This window comes from Canis lupus, chromosome 27 (genome assembly GCF_011100685.1).
Source record: "Canis lupus familiaris isolate Mischka breed German Shepherd chromosome 27, alternate assembly UU_Cfam_GSD_1.0, whole genome shotgun sequence".
In the NCBI taxonomy this organism is placed as follows: Eukaryota; Metazoa; Chordata; class Mammalia; order Carnivora; family Canidae; genus Canis; species Canis lupus.
In genome coordinates, this window is record NC_049248.1 from 35,100,510 (window position 1) to 35,122,312 (window position 21,803).

At 41.4% G+C, this 21,803-nt stretch overlaps 2 protein-coding genes across 41 annotated transcripts in view; one reads left to right on the forward strand and one right to left on the reverse strand.

Moving 5' to 3' along the window:
- Positions 1-5,865, forward strand: part of PPHLN1 (periphilin 1) — a 147,312-nt gene extending 141,447 nt beyond the window's left edge. For 23 of the 35 annotated variants that reach the window (XM_038577338.1, XM_038577347.1, XM_038577354.1 and 20 more), the window contains 3 exons: positions 559-673; positions 3,721-3,867; positions 5,409-5,602. In XM_038577338.1, the coding sequence (XP_038433266.1) occupies positions 559-673; positions 3,721-3,867; positions 5,409-5,587 (441 nt within the window). In that variant the 3' untranslated portion in view covers positions 5,588-5,602. Of the gene's footprint in view, positions 1-558; positions 2,934-3,720; positions 3,906-4,180; positions 4,372-5,408; positions 5,603-5,747 lie in introns of those variants that run through there. The other 12 variants (XM_038577369.1, XM_038577368.1, XM_038577370.1 and 9 more) reach the window with 9 other exon arrangements.
- A 4,704-nt stretch (positions 5,866-10,569) lies between these two features.
- Positions 10,570-21,803, reverse strand: part of PRICKLE1 (prickle planar cell polarity protein 1) — a 111,570-nt gene continuing 100,336 nt past the window's right edge. For all 6 annotated transcript variants that reach the window (XM_038577336.1, XM_038577334.1, XM_038577332.1 and 3 more), the window contains 6 exons: positions 20,129-20,242; positions 19,124-19,261; positions 18,330-18,533; positions 16,460-16,646; positions 14,677-15,540; positions 10,570-12,835 (listed from right to left, as the gene is read on the reverse strand). In XM_038577336.1, coding sequence (XP_038433264.1) covers positions 11,976-12,835; positions 14,677-15,540; positions 16,460-16,646; positions 18,330-18,533; positions 19,124-19,261; positions 20,129-20,242 — 2,367 coding nt within the window. In that variant the 3' untranslated portion in view covers positions 10,570-11,975. The remainder of the gene's footprint in view (positions 12,836-14,676; positions 15,541-16,459; positions 16,647-18,329; positions 18,534-19,123; positions 19,262-20,128; positions 20,243-21,803) is intronic.

The following is a 21,803-nucleotide window of genomic DNA, read 5'->3' on the forward strand; positions in this document are numbered from 1 at the left end:
TTTATATATACATATATGTGTATACATATACATGGATGTGTGTGTATATGACATTGTTTTGATCTTAACTCTGCCTTGGTGACTTTAACTGTGGTTAAATATTTATAACTTGAAAAGTTTTTATCAAATAGATACAGAATTTGTCATCTGGTCATGATTCAAACAAAGAATCTAAAGTTAGGGGCTCAGAAACTTTTTTATTCCAAACAAGCAAATGAATAAATCCATGAATGTGCCTTACCTAGTGAGCCTTTGTTCTTAGTTCTTCTCTAGTCTGATGTCCTTTTAGTAGACTGCCTAATGATAACAAATGCCAGGCCTAACTTCTGTAGTCAGTGATGTGGTATATCGATGTTTTTCTGCTCATTCATGTTGTCAGCATATCTCAGAAATAGAGGATTAAATAGTGTTTGACAGTAGTGACTCCTCAAGGGTGAAGGAGGTTCAATTGTATCTCCCTTTTAGACTTCAGCATCATCATTTTGCTAACTGAATCAGCTCAGTGTATGGGTAATTATTTTTACTCTTAGCTAACCACTGTGTATTTCACCTTTCTAGGTTTACCGACAGGACTGTGAAACTTTCGGGATGGTTGTGAAAATGCTGATTGAAAAAGATCCTTCATTAGAAAAGTCTATACAGTTTGCATTGAGACAAAATTTACATGAAATAGGTGAGCGGTGTGTTGAAGAACTCAAGCATTTCATTGCAGAGTATGATACCTCTAGTCAAGATTTTGGAGAGCCTTTTTAGAAAATTACTTGCTCAGGCAACAAAAAATGTTACTAGGTTGTTTGTTTTTTCCTGGATTGTGTAAATCCTTAATATATGGAATTTTTGTGATGAAGAGAAACACTTTGATTGCCGACCACATTTCCAATGTCAAATATCTAAAATAGTCGAAGATATTTTAATTAGAATTTTAAAAATCTACATGTAGGGCCTCCTAATCCATACTTATCTTCCCCCCCCTAAAATGATGAAATAATTTTTCAAGCTTTGAAAAAGCAGTCCTGGAGAATAGCTCATGTTCTGTTGTCTTCTATAGTGTGCGATCATTTGTTTTGGTCACAAACAATTTGGTAATTTATAGGTTAGAGATCATTCCACTTAAAACATTTATATTTTGCATTTCATAGTCAGTGATACCATGTGAAAATGTTAGAATTCTGAGTTGTGATTTTATTAACTTGTTGCTTGCTTATTTTAGGCTTTGTAACTTTTAGTATGTTTAAATATCCAAATAAACTGAATACTTTAGTGTCTTATAGAATATTTGCTTTGAGACTCCCATTGTGATAAAATAGAGCACTTAAATCTCAGAAAGACCCCTTATAAAATCCTATTTTTCCAAGTAAATGAACTCAATGTCTTCTATTAAAATAATCCTAAAACTCCTGACCACTCTTCCAGATATAGGAGTCTTAAATAATATCATATATAAGACCAAGAGAAGGGGCAATTTGAAGTGAAAGATGAGAGCTTTTCAAATGAAAATTTCTTTAAAAACTTCTAATTGAAAGAGAAAAATTTAGAATATGATGGAATAATGCAGTTTTTTTTTTCCCAAGGCCTATATTTTCGATCTCAAGAAGGAAGGTCATTGATAACATATCCATAATCAAACCATTTACAGATTATGCATTTGTTAATCTCCATTTGTAGTCTTAACAAGATCTTTGTTCTGATGCCCTTTTTAGGGGTCCTTAGCCTTCAAAGGTGTTCTTTAAAGAAACAAAGAGTGGAATAGACAGTAAAGTCCAGCACAGTACCCCTCACCACGCAGTCTGTGGAAACAGTTCTCCATGAGCAAGCCGTCCAAATCACGGGGTAGTTAAAAATCTGACTGAGGCCATTAGGATATTCTACTCATTTCCTGATCCCCTTCCAGCTGGCCAGTGGCATTTAGCCAAAATATGTATTTCTGTGGCATTAGGAAACCTTAAAAATCATGCTTGTTATTACTACCCAGTTTTATTATCTTCCCATCCTCTTTCCATTTCCATTCTTTTCTCACTTGAATTCTGGTGTTATCTTTAGTGGCCTATATTGATAATATGTAAAAAGCTACCCCAGAGGAGCTACAAATTATATTACAAGTGGAAACAGCAGTATAAATAATTTTGGTGAATCCTATAATGGGTGCCTCAAAATATGTACTATGCTATTCCACAAATATAAAAACTGCTTGAACACAATTATTTTCTTAAGTTTCCTATATGAGACTGCCTTGAACTCTTATTTTTGCCATTTAGATATTGAACATAAGCTAAAACTAAACCCCATACAGCGTCTCTGGTAGTCTTCCCTAATTATGAACAGTGATTTTATTTGTTACCCACTTTAGAAAGACTAAGAAAGTACTGATACTGTTTCTCCCGTACCCCTTTGTTTTTCTTTTCCTTAAAAATTCTGATTCTAGGATTCAATTCCTTTAGTCAAGATATCAAAGTTTAAAAATGAAAGTTAAGAAACTACCATCAAGGCAAAGGAGTTGTTCATTTTGCTGAAATTCATTAAACTAGAAATTCATTCAACTAGAGGTTTTACTTACGGACTCATTTAAATGTAGGTTCAACTGATAATTTCTTCTCTCCTTCCCCCAAATTACATTCAACACTTAAAGCTGTTTATAGCTTGCCATCAGCATTATTCTGGTAGGCTTGTCAGTGTTAAATCTGTTTGCTTTTTAAAGACCGATTTTAGGATAGTTAAAATCAGATAGTTGAATTCAGACTGTGTATTTTGCAAAATGTTCTTGATTAAAGAAATTTGTTTGTAAATTATCCATTGTTTTGAAGTATGCTCAATTGATATGATAAATGTTTCATTGTCTTACCATAAAGCTTTGACTATCAACAGGGGGAAAGCAGATATTGTGAAGCTTTTTGTGAATTTTAAAAGTGTAAAATAAAGCAACCAGGTTTAAATAATTGGATTGTCTTTTTTTTCTCTTTAACAGGCTTAAAGTATTTTCCGGAAATGTAGATTTTTATTATTCTCTACTGCAATATTATTCAATGTTCAGTTCACCCACTCAGCATTAGGATGGAAGAACTGGGAAACCATTAACTTTGGTGACTTAAGGAGTCTTGATAACTAAGCAAGCAATTAACAAGATAAGACTGAGCACAGAGTGCCCAGTAATTGTGTAATTATGAATTTAAGTTTCAGAGAATACTAGGATTAAAATCCTACCTCTTTATAATAAACTCTGGAGGAACGACGTCTTTATGACGTGGTTCCTAGCACAGTTTGGAATGTTGTAGGTACTTGTATCCGTTGGCACTTAAAAAAGAAAGTGACATTTGACCCCTAGGTCTTTGGAGGACTAGGACTTATTCAGGCAGAGAAGGGGAAACAATAGAAGTCTAGGAAGAAGGAATGGTATAGAGAAAGATACAGGCCTGTGTGACCAAAGCTGGCTGGGAATGATGGGGGGACAAATGTAGGAAGATAAGTTGACAGCAGAATGAATGATTCTGAATGTTTATAGTTTTATCCTTTCTCTCCTACTTACTCAAGAATAATATTTGAAAATCGTACCTTTGAAAATACCTTTGTATTTATTCCTGCCAAATAGATTGATTTCTCACAGCCCCTCAGTCACTTACCAACTCTGAGCCGGTTTATAGACCCAGAACCTCCCGAAGAAAGAGAAACCCAGGTACCCTTAAGAAAGGACTCCATCTGCACTGTCCAAATACACAGTGGTTTCAGTTTCATTTCAGAGTTTCCTGCAAGGGAACCTAAACTCCAAAGAAGGCTGTAACAGTTCTTTCGCCACAACTTTGGAGACCGTGATCTTGTTATCCCTGAAGTGTTCATACCGACAGTATGCAGTATCGAGGGCAGCCAGCCACCAAGGTGACTTTTCAGCTGTAATACTGCTCAAATTGACACCTGTGAGTAATGCCCACACTCTGCTGACCAGATCAAGGTTAGGGGGTTATGCACAATACGTTTACCATCCCCTTCCTGCCTGTTCACTTGAGAGCACTGATGTTACTCAATTCAGTGAAGAAAAGAAAAAGTAGGGGAGGAGGAGGAGAAAGGAATGACTAATAACGAAGGCAGTTAGCAGAATCTCTTCTCCCCCTTTCAATGGTAATAGAGTTGAAATTGAGTTATATGACTAACTAATTAGAACTATATTTGCTGTGTTCCCCTTTGCAATTAGGTGTGACCAAGTGACTAAGTCCATTCCTATGGTGTTTGTGTGGAAAGTACTTCTACTTCTGGCCTGGGGCCCTTAGAGAGTAGATATGCTCCTTCGTGATTTTTTTTATCCATTCCGCCGAAGTAGTAGCCATAGCTACTCAGCCTTGCTTTGTTGCAGAGCCACAAGATGGAAGGAACTTGGATCCCTGCATGACTGCATGGAGTATTAAACTGTTATATAACAGAGGAATAAATGTTCTCCTTGTTTAAGCCACATTATTGTTTTTTTGTTAGCAGCTCACCTTTTGTTCACATTAATGTAAGTGGTATTTGAGGGTTAGCTTCACTGAAGTTGGTGCTCAGTAGGCTGTGCTTACATTGTAATAATTGATCTTGGGATAATGGAGACTTTTTATATAAAAGGCTTTGCCAGTCCACGGAGTTAATCCCAAGTAGTATTTAAAATCTCACTTGGTAACAACATCAAAGTCTGATGCATATTTGTATAGCAGTAGAGACAGCTCGATAATACAGCACATCGTTTTTTTGAGTTCTGTTCCCAAGGATTTCTTTTTTTAAAGATTTTATTTATTCATGAGAGACAGAGGGAGAAGCAGAGACACAGGCAGAGGGAGAAGCAGGCTCCATGCAGGGAGCCTGACATGGGACTCGATCCCGGGTCTCCAGGATCAGGCCCTGGAAGGCAGGCGCTAAACTGCTGAGCCACCCAGGGATCCCCTGTTCCCAAGGATTTCTAACCTTAGACCATTATCACTAAATTTGTATAAGGTTTTAAAGTTTTTTTCACTGTGTGTGTGTGAGTGAGTGAAAAGGCAGAGATTTATTGAAATACAAACATTTGAGAACATATAAGATAGAAAATAATCACAACATATACAGACACTTGCTTCAAGGGGACATCTGAGGGATGTATCCACTACTTCGGCTACCCATGTGCTAGCACATTTTTCCTGGTTGGAATACATATAAGATGGGGAGGGGACAGCTGCCCTGGCTGACTGGCCATACTGCCTGCAGGTCTGCACTTTCAGGAAAGCTCCTCTTGGCCCAGGGCCCAGTTCTTGGGGGCACCTGCTGGTACCCCCATTCTGGGTAGAAAGGTGGAGACCCTACCATTGTCCTTGGGGACAGCAAGTGTCCACTGAGAGGGTAAGGCTGAGCAAGCTACCTGGGGAAAGGGAGAGGATCCAATGACCAGAAAGTGTGCTGTCCCTTCATCCTCCAAGTGGGAAGACACCCATCCTTTGTGATCAACCCTCTGAGGAAGACACACTGGCCAGATGTCTGCAACACCTTTAAGCAGGCCCAGCACCAGCCAACTGGGTTCCTCTCTGGCACCGGATCCCAGGTACTCTTCTCTGCCCACATTGTGTTTGCCTGGTGGGGAAGGCAGGAAGGCTTCTGAGGCCAGAATAGGGTCAGCCCCCCAGTGGATGGGAAATTATGTGTGTGGTAAAGGGGTGTTGGAGGGGAGAGAAGATGCAGTCCAGCAGAGCTGTATCTTACCAGGCCGAGGTATCTGTTTTATGCTCAAGTTTTTGACTTCCTCCCCTTTCCTCTTCTAGATAGGACTGACAGCGGCCTAAGGGTTCCCATCAGCATGCCCTCCCACTACCACCATAGCCTGATGACACCATGGTGGATGGTGGTCTTTGAATGCTGCAGGGCTTACTCATTTGAGAGGTGAGCCCTGTATGAGAATCACATTTTCTTTACCATATGGGAGCAGCCTGCTCCCCACCAATTTGACAAACCAATTTGAAGCATATGCACTGGTGGGTCCAAGGGTCCAAGAGGAGAGACAGAGTTTCGACAGCATCTCCTCATCCCCGGAGACGGCTTGATCTCTATAAGGCCAGTGGCCTCCATGGCCTGCCCTTGTCCAGAGGTAGGAATGTCGAATGAAGGGGAGACATCTTGCCCACACCTTGATAAGCTGGGGTTAGGGGTACAAAACTAGCCCTGCTCTGGCAGAAATTTCCTATTCTTTTAAACTTTGTATTCTGCTACTTCTGTGGAGTAGAATCTTAGTATACTATATTGGATGTAAGTTAAAATAGATTTCAGGTTTAATATATCAAATACTTCATAAGATTCTGAAAACCATGTAGTTATTTCACTACCTGAACAAGATTAGAACCACCTTTGTAGTGTTTCTTGATTCATGCTTTCACATATGATAAGCCAATGGAGATTTTATTCTCATTTTACAGTCAATGGCAGGAGAAGTTATAACTTGCCTATGGTCATAGAGCTGGAAGTGGGAGAGCCAGAGTTTTACCCAAATCTTCCAACTCTAAAGTCAGTGTTCCTAGAAGTGAAAAGCTTGGTGGTCATTCAGCACTTGATTAAAATCCTGACCCCCCCCCCAAAAAAAAATCCTGACTCCCGCACACGCTGGTTGTTTGATACATGTGCAGTTAATATCTAATGTAATGGGTAATATAAAAATAGCTTTACCAAAAGCCTTTGAGAAAATTCAAATCCTAGTTCAGATTTTTCCTGGTTTTTGTTTTATCCTCAGTTGCTTCCATATTGGCTCCTATGACTTTGTGTTTTGGAGCTCTTTTATAAAACACCTTTGAGATTCATGAGGGGTAGTTATGAGGAAGTAGCATATAGGGTTACAACCCTCATGGCAAGTGTAGCCTAGGACTTGGCTCTTTGGCTGCTGTATACCTGGGCCCATGGTGGAGTCTGAGAAGAGCCGTTTGAGTAGAATGAACTTGGTAATTCAACTCTCATTCTAGGAACCAAGATTAATTAAACATAGTTAACACCTTTTCAGCTTTGCTTACAACATGTTTAGAGATGCAAGAATAAGATTGCTACCAGTAGCAGCCCTATAAGATGTAGGGGAAAAAAATCTTATCCTTCTGGTAATTAGAGAGAAATAACATGAGGGAGGCAAATATCTTGCCTGCAGCATACTGTATGTAGTCTCCCAACTGTCTGTTTGATAAAGACAAAAACAATTTGAAGCATATACACTGGTGGGAAAGTAACCATCCTCAGACTTTTTCCTCATGATTTGGTTTATCCCATGCCCACCGAGAGTCTCAAGCATTAATAGAAAAATTAATAGAAAAAAGCTCCAACCCTTTAAAAGTTCCCTACTCCCGTGAGTTCCCAGCTCCCTCTTTGAAGAGATCATCCTTTCAGGAATCATTTACCAACAAATACACTGATAAAGAGTTAAAAAAGAGAAAAACACTTTATGCTGAAAGACTTTTCTAACCTATAAATTCAGTTCAGTCTCTAAAGAATACTGAAGCTGGAAGGAAGCCTTTGAGATGGTCTAGCCACTCTCGTTTTACAGAAGTAGAAACTGGGTCAGAGCACTTAACCTGCTTGAGTTAATGAGAGAGGTGGGTCTCCTAACCCAGATATCCTGAATCCTGGCATCCAGTGGGCTTGGCACCACTCTGCAAGATCAGCCTTGTGTTGATTTGTATTAGATGAGTAACCATCTTTTCCATTGTCGGTTGCTTGGTTCATTTCTCTAGAAACACTAAAACAAGTATTACCAACCTAAGAGAATTGGCTTCATTTTCTTAAAGATTGGAATCAAATGTTTTCAGGAGAACGGGCTGCAAATTACATCTAAAGTTGGCATAACAGCTCTTTGTACACACACAGCAATAAAGGGACGGGAGATTTCCTTTGCAAAAAGAAAAGCTGAGGCTAAAATTGACCCCGAAGATAGGAATACTTGACCAACTAGCTGGTTCTGTTCAAAAAGAATGAATCGGCTCTAGTCATAGCCAAGTCTACTACATATACGCAGTGTTTTTGTTCCATATGTTTTTACCAAAAACCACTGTTAAACTTGATCCCCCCATTCCCCGCCCAGAAGTTTGATTCTGTGACCTCAGCAAGATGTGAGCTCAGAGGTGCAAAGTTCAGCTGCTCCTGCTCATTTTTCCATGGCCTAGTTCACCTGGGAACCTTCCCAGTGTGTCAGCAGAAAGCCCATGTGACTGAACAGGAACACGGCTCCGGTTTTTGGATAACTCCAAAGAATGGCTAGCAAGTGGAACTAGGCAATAAACAATTTTTCTCATTTGACTTATTAAAAGGATTTTTATCATTGTGTTAGCATTGACTTGATAATGAGGCTCTTAGATTATTTTTTTTTTATCTTAGTTTTTCTCCTCTGTGCATCAGAAAAGGTCACAAATATTTCTGTAAACAGTAATTGTGCCTCTTCTCATCAGCTCTAAGATATAGGGGAATCACCTTCAGGCACCTGAATATATATATAACTCATGCACTGGAGATCTGCTGACAGCAGGCTCCTTTTGTTCAGTGTTTCAGAAATGTCTGAATTAGTTGCTGGCATTTAAAAGCTAGAAGATTTGGCAAAAGTTGAAATTCCTGGTTTCTAAAAATGTGAAGGAGGTCTAAGCAACACTGGTTCTCGTCTGCAGGGCAGTAGGAGTCAAGTGCACATTAGAAAAGAGAAGCTCAAGAAACCAAAGTACACCCGTGCTGTGTTAGTAATCCCTGCGCTAACGTTCACTGGGCACTCCTGAAACTTATGTACCCCAATACTTTCAGGCCCCATCACCCAAGAACCAAGTTTGGCAGCAATGCGTGCCATACCTGGAAAGCTAGCTGACTTGGGTGCCTCTTCCAACTTTACTACTCTTTTAAAGGCCTGCGATTTGTATCTAAAGTAAGAGGGTTAGACAGCAAATGATACCTCCTTTTACTTCTGGTGCTTTTTATTTAACTCAGGAACTAGAAGGTAGAGCATAAAGTAGAGCAAATGCACACACAAAGTGAATTCTTTTCTTTTAATGAGGGCTTGAAAGGAGTCCCCATTGATGTTTTATCGGTGCCCCTTCATGGGCTGTCAGCAAAATGTTCTCCAGTTTGCTCTGAAGTGAGGAAAATGCAACAAGTAGGCATCTGCCTCACACATGTAGAGATCAGAGACATCGATTTAACATTGGATATTTACCTTGAGACCTGACCAGATACTCTGCACTCTTGTTAACTAAATCTATGAACACCTTTTAGTTACTGTATGCTCAATTTTCTCGCCTAATTCTTCACAGAACTGCAAGGCCGTCGTTTCCCTTCCTTTGTGGCTAGTTGTCTCTGTCTTTGCTACTAACCAAGATTTAAAAGCTTTAAAGGTTACATTATTACCATGAATAAATATTTCTGCATTTCCTTAAGCCTCTAGCAATCTATAGAACCCTTACATAAGGAAATGAAAAAACGAATAGGGTAACCGTTGCCAGAAGCAAAAGGAACTGATCTTTTGACAAGGACTTGAAAACTACGAGGACAGTGACTTCAGCTTCCACTTATGTGTCTCCAGGCTGAGTTAGTTTACTCTTTATTATTCATCTTTCATAAGCAGCCTATCACCACAGTCTTTTCTAAAAGGATGCCCACTGTTTGCAGCACAGGTTCGGAAAAGGTCTTTCAGAAGCAAGAAATTTGCTAACGTGATGTGAGATTGTGATGGAACAAGCACTCTCATACATTGTTAGTGTAAATGTTAATCAGGCAGGTTACTTCTGGAGGAAAATTGGTGATATCCATCAAAATTTTAAATGCATAACTTCTGTCCCAGGAATTCTGCTGCTGCTTGGAATTTATGCGCATATGTGCCAATGCAGGATAAGGTATCTACGGGGAAATTCAAGTCCATCACTAAGGGACTGGTTAGGTCCACTGTGGTGTATTATACCATCACTGAAAGAATGAGGTAGACCTATTTGTGCTCATGTGGAGTGTCCACATATAAAGTTAAAAAAGCAAATCTAAGCATATATAGTTCACTACCACTTTTAAGAGATACATATATAAATATGCTCTGAACATCTAAGGGACACGCTAGAGATGACTAATAGTGGTTACTTCTGGATATGGACCTGAGGGACTGGGGATGGAGAGTGGAAATGACACATTCCACCGTCTTTTGAGTTGTTCTGGAGGTTGTGTGTGTTTTGACCAGGGGCGTGCATTTCCTTTTCACTGCTGATATATTTTTCAGATGAACCAGACCAGGGAAATAGTGATATAGTTGTTGAGTAAGGGGCGCTCTCACCAAGTGTATGCTTTGGAAGGTGCTCTATCTAGCCCAGGTACAAAGACCTATCCCGGGGTGGGTGGAGGGAATGCTGGACCAGGGCTTTACCCACTGGATTCACGTCCCCCTTCCCCAAGGCATAACAGCTTTTCCCTATTCCAGTAAATGAGGCACAGAGGCGAACTTGTCCCTAAGTCCAATTTCCCACCCATTAGTAAGGGCGTGGGATATATGCAGGAGACAAACCGTGGCCTGGCAATGGCAGAAGAATGGCAAAATCAATCATGCCTGAACAGAGGAGCGAAATATAGGTCTGCAAAGATCTGTGTTCAGAAAGGTGGTTGGGCATTTAGTGAGCATTTATTAAATACCTTCCCCTAAAGGTCCAAGATACCACTAGGCCCTTAGGACCGAAATGTACGTGCAAGAATGGCACATAACAAAATCTCAGCCCATTCGTTCAAATCCAAGATAATTTTCCCTTGAAGAGAACCTCATAAGCTTGTAGTCAGTGGCAGAACATCCTCGGAGGATTTTAAAAGAAAAACATAATCGCTGTTAAAGGGCAACAAATTAGCTGAAAGAGATGGGGTAAAAAGGAACAGCCTCTCTTCAGATAATAAATCTACAAAGTCCTCTGCCCTATAAAGCAGATCCTTGTAGTTCTGGTCTCTTCCCAGGAAATAATCACCACTCTGTTGAAAAGGCACCCCCTTCTATCCCCAAAGGGGAAAAAAAACATTCACCCAAACAACTTCTACTTGTTTTTACCATATATTCCAGGGATATGTATGGGTTTGTTTGTTTTTACATTTATACAGTTTACATTGCTTGACCCATAAATAGCACTCGTAAGATTAATAGGGCCATAGTTTTTAAAGAGTATTTACATAGCCCCACCATGCATACAGAGCCTTTTTAATATTGAAAAATCAAAAAATTTGAACTTTCCATCACTAGGCAATATAAATTTGACCATCTAAGCTTATAAACCCTGACTAAAATACAAGCAATCATTTCATCCATAAATGCTGTTTCTGGTTCCCCAACAAATCTAGCACTGCAGTGTAACAAACATCTTGCAATTCAGGGATATAAAAATATCAGCTTTAAAATCTGAACTGTACATATGTACATTAATATTTGCACCGTTAAATTAGGAATACACTTAAGTCTATGAAATACTACATTATAAATAGCAATGTCTTTTTCAATCTGTAGCTGGAGCTAATACAATGCAATGTTTACCTGGCTAATTGAAAGGGGACGAGGTGGTCTCGCACGATGGAACGCACAGTATTGGCTGGGTCAGTTGTGACTACGTGCATGCCGCACAAGACAGAGTGATCAGGACCTGGGCCAACCCGGTGTAGACAAACGACAAACACTATCGCTTTACAAAGGTGGTGGAAGTTCTCCGTTGTCGAAAATCAACACCCCCGTCCAATCACCTCATGACAGTTTCTTGAGGCTTCTCTTGACTGGAGACCAAAGCCGCTACATGGAACTGTAATGCGCACCTGACGGGCACAAGAGGTCACATCAACCTGGCACCATCCAAGGAGGGCAAACTGGAGAAATCACACCTTCCAAATGTTAATCTGACACTGTAAACAGCAGCAGGGGTCTCATTTACATGGGCAAAGCACTTTAACTAATTTTAGCGACTTTCCTATGGAAGAAAAAAGATATGATTCAAGATGGTTAATGGCAAAGTTTAAACAGGATGTCCACAGCTACTAGGTTAAGAAATAATACAGTTTTTGCCCTTGTGTCCCTTTTTCTTCTTGGATTTAGTTGTCCTCTGACCAAACTGAGGAGTGGGGAGTGCAGAAGTTGGACTCGAAAGGTCGTCTGTGTAGTAGGCGTATCTCTGGGGCCGGGGTTGAGGAATTGGTTGTCCAAGAAAATATCCTTCTTCTTCTGAGTCGGAGGAAGAGGAGGTAGAGGAACACCAGGAATCATCATCCTCACCGTAGAGTCCCAGAAACCTGGGCACGCCCGGGTTCTGCAGTGCGTAATCAGAGGTGGCATGGGCATACTGTCCATACAGATCAGCATTCTGGATGTATGCTTGGATTTCCCGGGCACTTTTATTCTGTATAAATTTCTCGTAGTTATCAGGGGTGTAAAGCCGCAGTCTGTCCTTGGGAGAGTATTTTCTTTCTGTAACAAGATTCAGAGCATTGTCAGAGCGGGACTTCCTACTTCTCCTGCGGCGATGGTGATGAGACCTGGATCCCCTCTCTTCGAAATGGTAGACCCGTCTTCGAGTCCTCTCACTCATGGGAGGCTGCCGAATTTCGAGGTTGTCATAGTTTCCATTGTCAATGACATCATCCGAAAACTTGACCTGCTGTGGTCTGGACTGAGACTTCGATCTTCTAAGCACTGGCAGATGGACTGGTTTTTCCTCAGGCATGATTTTTTCTGGACACAACTCTGAACTTAGACTCTTTAAGGACTCTGCACTCCTGTGCAGCATGGAAGAGTTCAAAGTCCCCATGTTGCTCATTTTCTCACAATCTTCTGCCTCCATCTCCTCAAAGTTTTGCAGGGAATATAATGAGGGTCTCGGCTTGCTTTCGCCATCCACTGAAGCCCCTAGAAGAAAAGCCAAGACGAGATGTGATCGTCTGACAATTACTGCAAACAAGCTACCGAAAGGAAGAACTTCAAAGAAAATTCTCCCAAATTTCAATATCTGATTAACACGCACGAGGTAAGAGCAACATGCATACACATTTAACTGAGAAGGTTTGACTTTTGTTAATGATACAAGAGGGCACACAGCCTCTTACAAGCCCAGCTCCTTGGGAGCCGAACATTAGTTATAGCACAGGTCATGAGCAGCAGAACTTTGAGCTCTTCATAAAAAATCTCATTAGTTTGTGTAGCACATGACACGTAGAAGCTTCTGCCTCTCAACACATTAAAGCCAGACTACTTCACTTGAACATCTCTCAAATCAATCCCTTCCTTTGCCTCCACATGGCCACCCCACCATTATGGTCCTTTAAACCCAGATTAGTGGCCAGCAAACCACAGCAAGGGCCACATCCAGCCGACGCCTATTTGTGGGTCAAGTCTCACTGGAACACAGCCACCCCATTCACATATACATCACCTATCGCTGCTTTCTGGTAGCTGCAGCAGGGACTGTGGTCCAAATGGTACCATCTAGCCCTTTAGAGAAGTTTGCCAACCCCAAACCTACATCATCCAGTCTTCCTCCCCCTTCAGCTACATGAACTATACCACTTTCAGATTAATCTTACTTTAATAAAGCTTTTCTCAAAATAGACACTGCCACTGCTCTCCTTTTTTTTGTTTTTTGTTTTTTTAAACAGGGCTCAGACAAGTTAAAATAAATGAACGAATTGAACATAGCCCAGCCAACAGTAGGTGAGTAGGGCATGGTACAGACAATTGTCAGCTGGAGACTACATAACTTCTACTTCCTACAGGGAGTCTGTTTCTCAGCCTGCTATTGTCAAGGAATGTGTAGGCCTGACACCTTATGTGTCTAGTCTTGATACTAAATGTTGAAGCACCTACCGCAGGGCCAAGATATGCTCAATTTAGTCCCACTCACATTCCTCAACCCCCCACTTTATGTAGGCCTCATCTTTAACAAGTGCAACAGAAACCAGGAGGGTAACTGTCTTCTCCCTCCTGGCACAGGGCAGCCACTAAAGCCTTTCCTGTATCACAGAAACATCACTTCTTTGAGAGGACTAAATATCATTAGTTTGACTATAAAACTAGCCATAGCCTTTGCTTGCCGTGGGCCAGTAACATTTCTGTATCCAAAGACTTAACGCAAATGTGAGATTCACGAGGGGTGGGTCCTAGGCTCAGCCTTGCCTTTAAAAAATGTATGTCAAGTTAAGCATTTAGCCTCTTGGTAAACCAAGTTTCTTCACTTGTAATACACAATAAGTAATATCCCACTGCATACCGTTCAGGATCATTTTAAGGATAAAATGTAGATAACTGATAGGAATAGGCTTTGAAAACAGTGAAATTATAATCTACGTAAAAAACTTTCAGCTATTTTTGAGCTATTCCCACAGAGCAATTCAGGAAAATATAAAAGATGCTAGGAGCTTCTAAAGTATGCAGGCTGATTTTAGTATCTTGAAATTCAGACAGCATAATCCAAAGAGTACACGATCTTTCAGACCAGATGCAAAATCCATTATCCAAATAAATCAATCTCCCCGCTTAAAATACGCATAATACCTACTCGAAAAGCTTATATTAAAATGTATATAGATGCACACATTTGTTAATGTTCGGCATTTAACATAAACTCCTTCTTCCTTCCCTTGGTCTGCAGTTTTAAATAACCTAGTCCCTACTGTTGAACCATAGTTTTTCGAATAAATTTTTTAGTGGCTCTTTTATCCAAATACTCCATACATAATCCCCAGATTACCTACCCGTGATATTAGATAAAGCCAAGGAATCCATAGAATCTCGAACACTTTGCTCTGGTTTCAAGTCTGACAAACACTCCAGGGAATCTTCATACCACTGTGTTTGATCATGATTATATCCTGAAGCCCCATGGTCCAGATCTAATTCCTGGAGCCTTCTACTGCTTGCAGGGCCTGGGTGGCTGCCATAAGCAGAATCACCCAGTCCATCTTGTGACTGTGCCCAATACATATCAGATTGGTATTTTTTACTTGCAAGGCTCTGGTTATTTTGCTTTAACTCAGTCTTATTTTTAACCATGTTATCAGATATCCAATGCTCACTGGCTCGAATATCTATCTCATTGGGCTGCTGCTGAAAGAGGCTTTTATCACCAAACTTGAGGAGGAGCTGTGTCATATAATCTTCATGCTCGGCCCATTCTTCAGGGTCTTCTGGGGTTTCGTGCTCCACTCTGCCTTTCCAAAATTCTTCATTGACAAAACTTGCCCCCTGCCTGGAGAGACTCAGATCATCCAACTTCCGAGAAAGGGTATCATCGGCATTGCCTGACAGGCCAGGAAACTTGTAGTTCAGAGCGGGGGACAAGAGAAGAGACTGTCTACACTGATCAGCTGACCGACTGCTTTTGCCCATCCGGACACTTCTTCTGGAGTCTCTGGATCGAGCTGACTGAAACGCAGAGTCAGAAGAATCAGAGGCATGGACGTCTTCACCAAGGCTGCATGTTTTTGAGCAATAAATCTGGCCTTGTTTGGGAAGGAAGGGACACCCCAACAAAGAAGCTTTACACTGGGCACAAGAAAAGCAGGCTTCTGTGGCATGCCAGTGCTGCCCGTCGTAGGTCATCTGGGCGTGGTCAACACCTATTTTGAAAAGGACAGAGGAGGGAATTATAATTCAATCCTGAAATAAAGGAAGAAGAAACAAGACTGTTTGTATATGGGAACTCTATGGGGTGATGGAAACATTCTGTGTCTTGAAAGGGCTGTGGGTCACACAGGTACAGTTAATTCTCATTATTTGCAAATTCCATATTTTGAAATGTGCCTACTTGCTAAAATTTATTTGTAACCCCAAATCCTCACTTGCAGAGCTTCTAAGGAATTTGCAGGCATGTGCAAAAGGATGAAAAATTTGAGTCAGCTGATGTGCATGTTCTCAGTTGAGGTCCAAGTGATGCCTTGTCTTTTCTCTCAGCTCTTTAAACAACTGACATAGCCTTGGTCTGTTTTCGCTTTCTTCTGCTTTCTATTATGTTTTCTTCATATTATTGTGTTTTTTGTTAACTGTGTTTAAAATGGTCATCAAGCGTAGTGTTGAGGTGCTATATGGTGTTCCTAAGCCCAAGAAGGCTGGGATGTGCCTTGTAGAAAAACTGTGTGTGTTAGATAAGCTTCATTCAGGCATGACTACAGTGCTGTTGGCTAGGAGTTCAATATGAATGAATCAATGTATATTAAGTAACCCATCTTTAAACTAAAACATACATGAAACGAGATCATGTATTAATCAGCTGATGATAATGTGACCAGAGGCTTGCAGGAACCCAACCCTATACTTCTCCTAGTGTTCAGTACTCAATAATTCAGCCAACTTTATAGAACAGGACTATTGCAAATAATGAGAACTGACCATATATCCATCTGTCAAAACACAGCAAACAAAAACATTTAAGATATGTACATTTCACTGTATATAAGTTACAGAAAAAAAAAAAAAAAAGACATTTGCAGACAGACTGTTGGGCATGTGACAGAGCAGACAGGCTGGCTGTGGACTCACCGATATGCTCCCCACAGGCTTCACAGTACTCCGCGTACAGAGACTCAAAACAGCCACAGCAGAATGGGCGGCCATCCTTCATAATGTACCTCTGTCCTCCTAGGACGGTTTCACACTCAAGGCAGCAGAAGTGTTTCATGTGCCAATGGCGACCCTCAGCCTCTGTGCACTCATCAGCAAAAATTATCTTTAAAAACAAACAGGATGAAAGAAAGTCTTAGTGAGCTATTCTAAAAGCCAAATAAGTAACTGCATATTTTCTGGACAACTGACAGCCACTGGCTCTTCAGAGAGCCACTTAGCTAACCTTGTTTCTTACAGCCTCAAGCTTACATCTAACTCGATTTACATACAAAATAAGAGCCAAAATTGAAAATGTCGGAAAAGGGACGCTTGGGTGGCTCAGCAGTTAAGCTTCTGCCTTTGGCTCAGGCCGTGATCCTGGGATCTGGGATCGAGTCCTACATCGGGTTCCTTGCAGGGAGCCTGCCTCTCCCTCTGCCTATGTCTCTGCCTCTCTCTGTGTCTCTCATGAATGAATAAATAAAATCTTAAAAAAAAAATGTCGAAAAAGAGAAACTTAGTGTGTGCTTAAGCTAAAAAAAAAAAAACACCACCACAGACTTCTACATTCTACAATTCATTGGTCGTATTTTTGCTCCCCAATCACATTTTGTTGGCATAATCTGGCAAAGAATACATTTGCATTGAAACAATTTAATGGTCTGTGTGTGTTTTAATAGAAAACTCATAAAAATGTCTGCAGAATCAACAGAGTTATCCAAATGCTGCACTGTGTGAACAGCACTTCATTTGACCTGGTGGTCATCACCAGATTAAAGACTATTTTTTATAATCTTGGCTTCAAAAAAACCTTTTTTTAAAGATCTAAGAGAGAGCACGAGACAGCAAGCATATGGGGGAGGGAAGTAGAGGGAGAGGAAGAGCGTCTTACACAGACTCTCCATGGAGCCCGACATAGGGCTCGATCTCATGACCCTGACCATCATGACCTGAGCTGAAACCAAGAGTCACATGCTTAACCGACTGTACCACCCAGGCGCCCCTAAAAAAAAAAAATTCAAATGCACATTACTGAAAAAAAAAACATAAAAAAAATGTATACGGTCACTGACTAAAGGAAACCGAGGAGATATATAGAATAAATGCAGTGACGTACCCTTGATTAGATCTTGGAACAGAAAAGAGACAATAGCAGAAAAAGTAGAAATCTAAATAAAGTCTGTAGTTTCACTAATCGTATTAGACCAGTGTTAATTTCCTAGTTTTGATGCACACACCAAGGTGATGTAAGATGTTAACAGTAGGGAAAGCCGAGGGAAGGGTCTACAGAACTCTTGTCATCTCTCCAACCCTTCCATAAATCTAAAATTACTTTAAAACAAAAAGCTGAAAAAATAAAACAAAAACAAAAACAAAAATAAAAATAAAAATAAAAAGCTGAACGAAATAAATTCCTCACACAACCATCCCTTCCCACAAGCCCCGGTGGTAACCACGGTCAACTCAGTGTAGGTCTTTCCCTACGATTTCTGAGTGTAAATAGATACGTATGGAGTCTTGACTTAGTCTCCCTTTTTTTTAACAAAAAGATGATCTACTACATACTTTTCTTGCAATCTGTTTTTTCCCCTCTCACGATCCGTTAAGGACGCCCTACTTACCAATGCAACAAAGACACCTGCTATCTTCTCTTTATTAAGCTACGTATTATTCCATTATGTGAATGTATACAGTTACCTTTAAAATAAACAGCAAAAGCAGGAGATATTTTCCTTAGACATGAACAGTGGAATATTGGCTTACCAGAAGCTTATTTTTTCCAGTGTTAAGGGATAAACTTTTTTACCTCATCACATGCTGAACACCGCGGTTTGAGCAGTTCAGCATGGTGCCTGCCACAGTGAATTTTTCCATCCTGATAAAAATAGATGAGGTCGACCAGCAGCTCGTTACACGTGAAGCAGACAAAACAGGAAGGGTGCCAGCACACTCCAGGGCCCGCGCGAGAGGCAAACACTGCAATTTCACCTCCATTTATCTTCAACCCACACTAAAAACAAAAGGATTTGAAATTCGGATGATCCTTCTTTGATGACTGGATTCTCAGCCTTTCCCACTTTACACTAAATCCCATTTTGTCAAGCAAGCTTCTATTTTTGCCTCCCCCCTCCCGTTAGCGATTAAATAGCTCTTTAAGGCTGGATTATGGGTGATGCTCAACTGGAATGAACATGCCTCAGACACACTGCCACACTAGACGGTCTCTAAGAATGGTTCCTTCCAACTCGCATCAAGAGTCGTCTTCCTGAGCCAGCCTCCTATTGGACACATTTCCTACTCTGAGCCAGCAAGCCGCTGAATGTCTTCATTATGTCTCTGCAGTTTTGAACACTAGGTGTACCCTGCGCCCCTCTCCCCGCCAAGATCCTGGGAAAGGCAGGATGTTTACGTAAGGGCAGACTGACTGCCACCCCCCGGCCCCATCACACCCCCCCACACACACAGCAGTGTAGCCAGTTATAAACATGAATATCCATTTAGTAAAAAGCTAGGCTGCCTTTCAGTGTCTAGAGGCGACTAGGCCTGTGCTCACTCCGTCCACATCCCTGCCCCGAGCTGCTCCTCCGGGGAAAGGGCTACCTGTTCGCACACAGCATGCATTACTGCTCTGGACAAGAGTTTGATCGTTCCTCTTCCAAGGGCTTCTTTCTTCCGTTGAGCACTGAACACTTGCAGTTCTTTTTTCTCCTCTTCGCTCAAAGACTGGCAATAGCGCACCTTCAGAGACAGGGAAACAGAAGCACCACACTGGAGCGCGCGGTCTCCCTCACCAATTCTTCACTTCCAGGGTTACAGTTTCAGGAAAGAGCTAGTTTGGCCTGCCCCCCTGAATCCCTGCTTTAAGAATGGCACTCTAGGGGATCCCTGGGGGGCTCAGTGGTTTGGTGCCTGCCTTTGGCCCAAGGCATGATCCTGGAGACCTGGGATCGAGTCCTACATCGGGCTCCCTGCATGGAGCCTGCTTCTCTCTCTGCCTGTGTCTTTGCCTCTCTCTCTGTGTCTCTCATGAATAAATGAGTAAAATCTTTAAAAAAATAAAAATAAAAAATAAATAAAAAAATGAAAATGGCCCCTACCTTTAAAATGACACCGAATCTTGCAGCCCCTCTGGCACAAGGGAAATGCAATTTGAAGGATTTTTTTTTTTTTAATTCGGGAATGTTTAAACTTTTATCAGGGACACCTAAAAAACTGTGAGACATGAACCTTTCTACAAAAGGTTTAAACTTGTTCATTGCCACATTCGCTCTACATTTTACCGGCACTCGACTGCAGGCCTGAACCACCAGAAAGTATGAACTCTGGACGAAGGGGCAGGGAAATCTCAAGAATTTGGAGGCTCCTGGCAAGTGGTGGGTGGCTGCAAACACTATAAAAACCAACTCGTTGTTAAGTTTATTGCACGGACACCCTTTTCTCTCTTAAAGAATGGAAAGCTGTCTCCTCAAGCCAAATTTTAACTGATAAAGGCAAAAGAGCCCTAACCAATGAGGAGGTAGGGTTTATGAGAGGCATCTCAATATTTAGAGTGTGGGTGGGTTTTTTTTTTTTTTTTTTTAATTAGCCTTCTTCCTGTGATCTTACCTCATTATCATGTGGTGGCAACTGGTACAAAAGCTGTTTAATTCGATGTTTCTCTCCGGGGCTGTTAACATAAGGAACCTTTTCCTCTGGTAAGCAAGCAAAATAGAGCTGGATCTGAGTAAGAGATGGAAAGAAGGGCATCAGCGAACAGGAAGTGAACATCTTACCTTCTCGTCCATCTTACAAAGTTACCTTTCCCTTTAGGTACAGGGTTTGGCCTCTTGTAGCTAATGAGGACACCAGCTGAGCCAACTCGGCAGAACCGCAAACCTTCAGATAGCTAGCATCCAGCTGCTAAATTGCTCTTCAGGAATGTAATTTGTAGTGACAATTAGGTGCATCATAAATTACGCACCATAAAATGTGCACATTTAATGCTACTATTCCTCAGCCAGTCTCCCTAGGGTCAGCCAAGAAAGAGTGCCGAGGGCAATGCTACAAATGACCACACAGGCTGCGTGACTCTGGCCACAATCCAGCCACTACACAAGCACACTGAATTTGCTTTCTGAATTTTACACCTTACAAAGACAAAGGCTGTTTTGTTAAACTCTGTAAACTCTCCCTTATCAGGTTCTCTCAAGCATCAGCTTTCTCTGTTTCCATGGGTGTTATTTTCTAAATACCTGGAGTCCATCTCCCCGCCCCCAACCCAAGGAACCCGGAGGGGAGCTGTGCTTACTCCGAAAGGAGAACTCAATTTTTGTTTGGGGTTTCCTCCTGTTGTATTTAAAGGAATACCCCTTAAAGAGGGCTGCAGAGTCCTGAGAAAGGATGAGAAAGTGATTCGAGGTTTGAAAAGGAGATCAGGGAAGTGGGGGCCTGTCTGCTGCTTATCTTAGTATCACACAAAACCTACCCAACCCGAAGCTGAGAGAAGGGGTTTTCTCTTAGTGCTTTGTCAAAATTCTGCTTTCCTAACCCTTGGACCCGCACGCCGCCCTCTACCCCCAATGTATCAACCACAGAAGCCTTTCCAGCTAGAAGCGCTTGCTGAGCACCAGCTACACGTGTGGCGGGTAGGCCCCGGGTGGACCAGGAGCCCCTACTCTCAGCGGGGTTCCCCACCACAACTCAGGAGCAACCACACACCCAAATGGCACCTTTTATTTCAAACTATGGCTTTACCCTTATACTAGTATCTGTCACTAGCAATTTTTGCTAAGTTCATCATTACAAGGATATTGGGAAAATAAAATACGCAGATACAATGTTCTCATCTTACTTAAAATAACAACACAATGCACAAAATTAGCTCCTGCGCCCAAGCCACACTGTGGTGACAGGTTCTTTTATGTGTAAGGTTATCAAAGGTCAAATGTCTAAGCAGTAACACTTCAGATGGTCTCTTATAGCTCTGTATTTCTTCTTTTCCAAAGCAAAAGCGTCACTGAGAACCGGCATGGAAACAGTCCTCTTTCCTTTTATTACCTTTTTTGTTGTTACTGTTTTTTCAAAGGGTAAATTCCTCTCACCCTCCAAAGAGACCTGTCCGATGGATATCCACAGAACAAATGCATAAACAGCACCCTGGATGTCATTCATGAGAGCACACATAGCATCACTGTAGGACTTCTGGATCCATGAGAACAAAAGGACTGAAAACGTTCATCGAGAAATGAAGTATGACCCCAAAAAGCAAAAATGCTGACGATCCAAGGAGCGAGGACCGAGG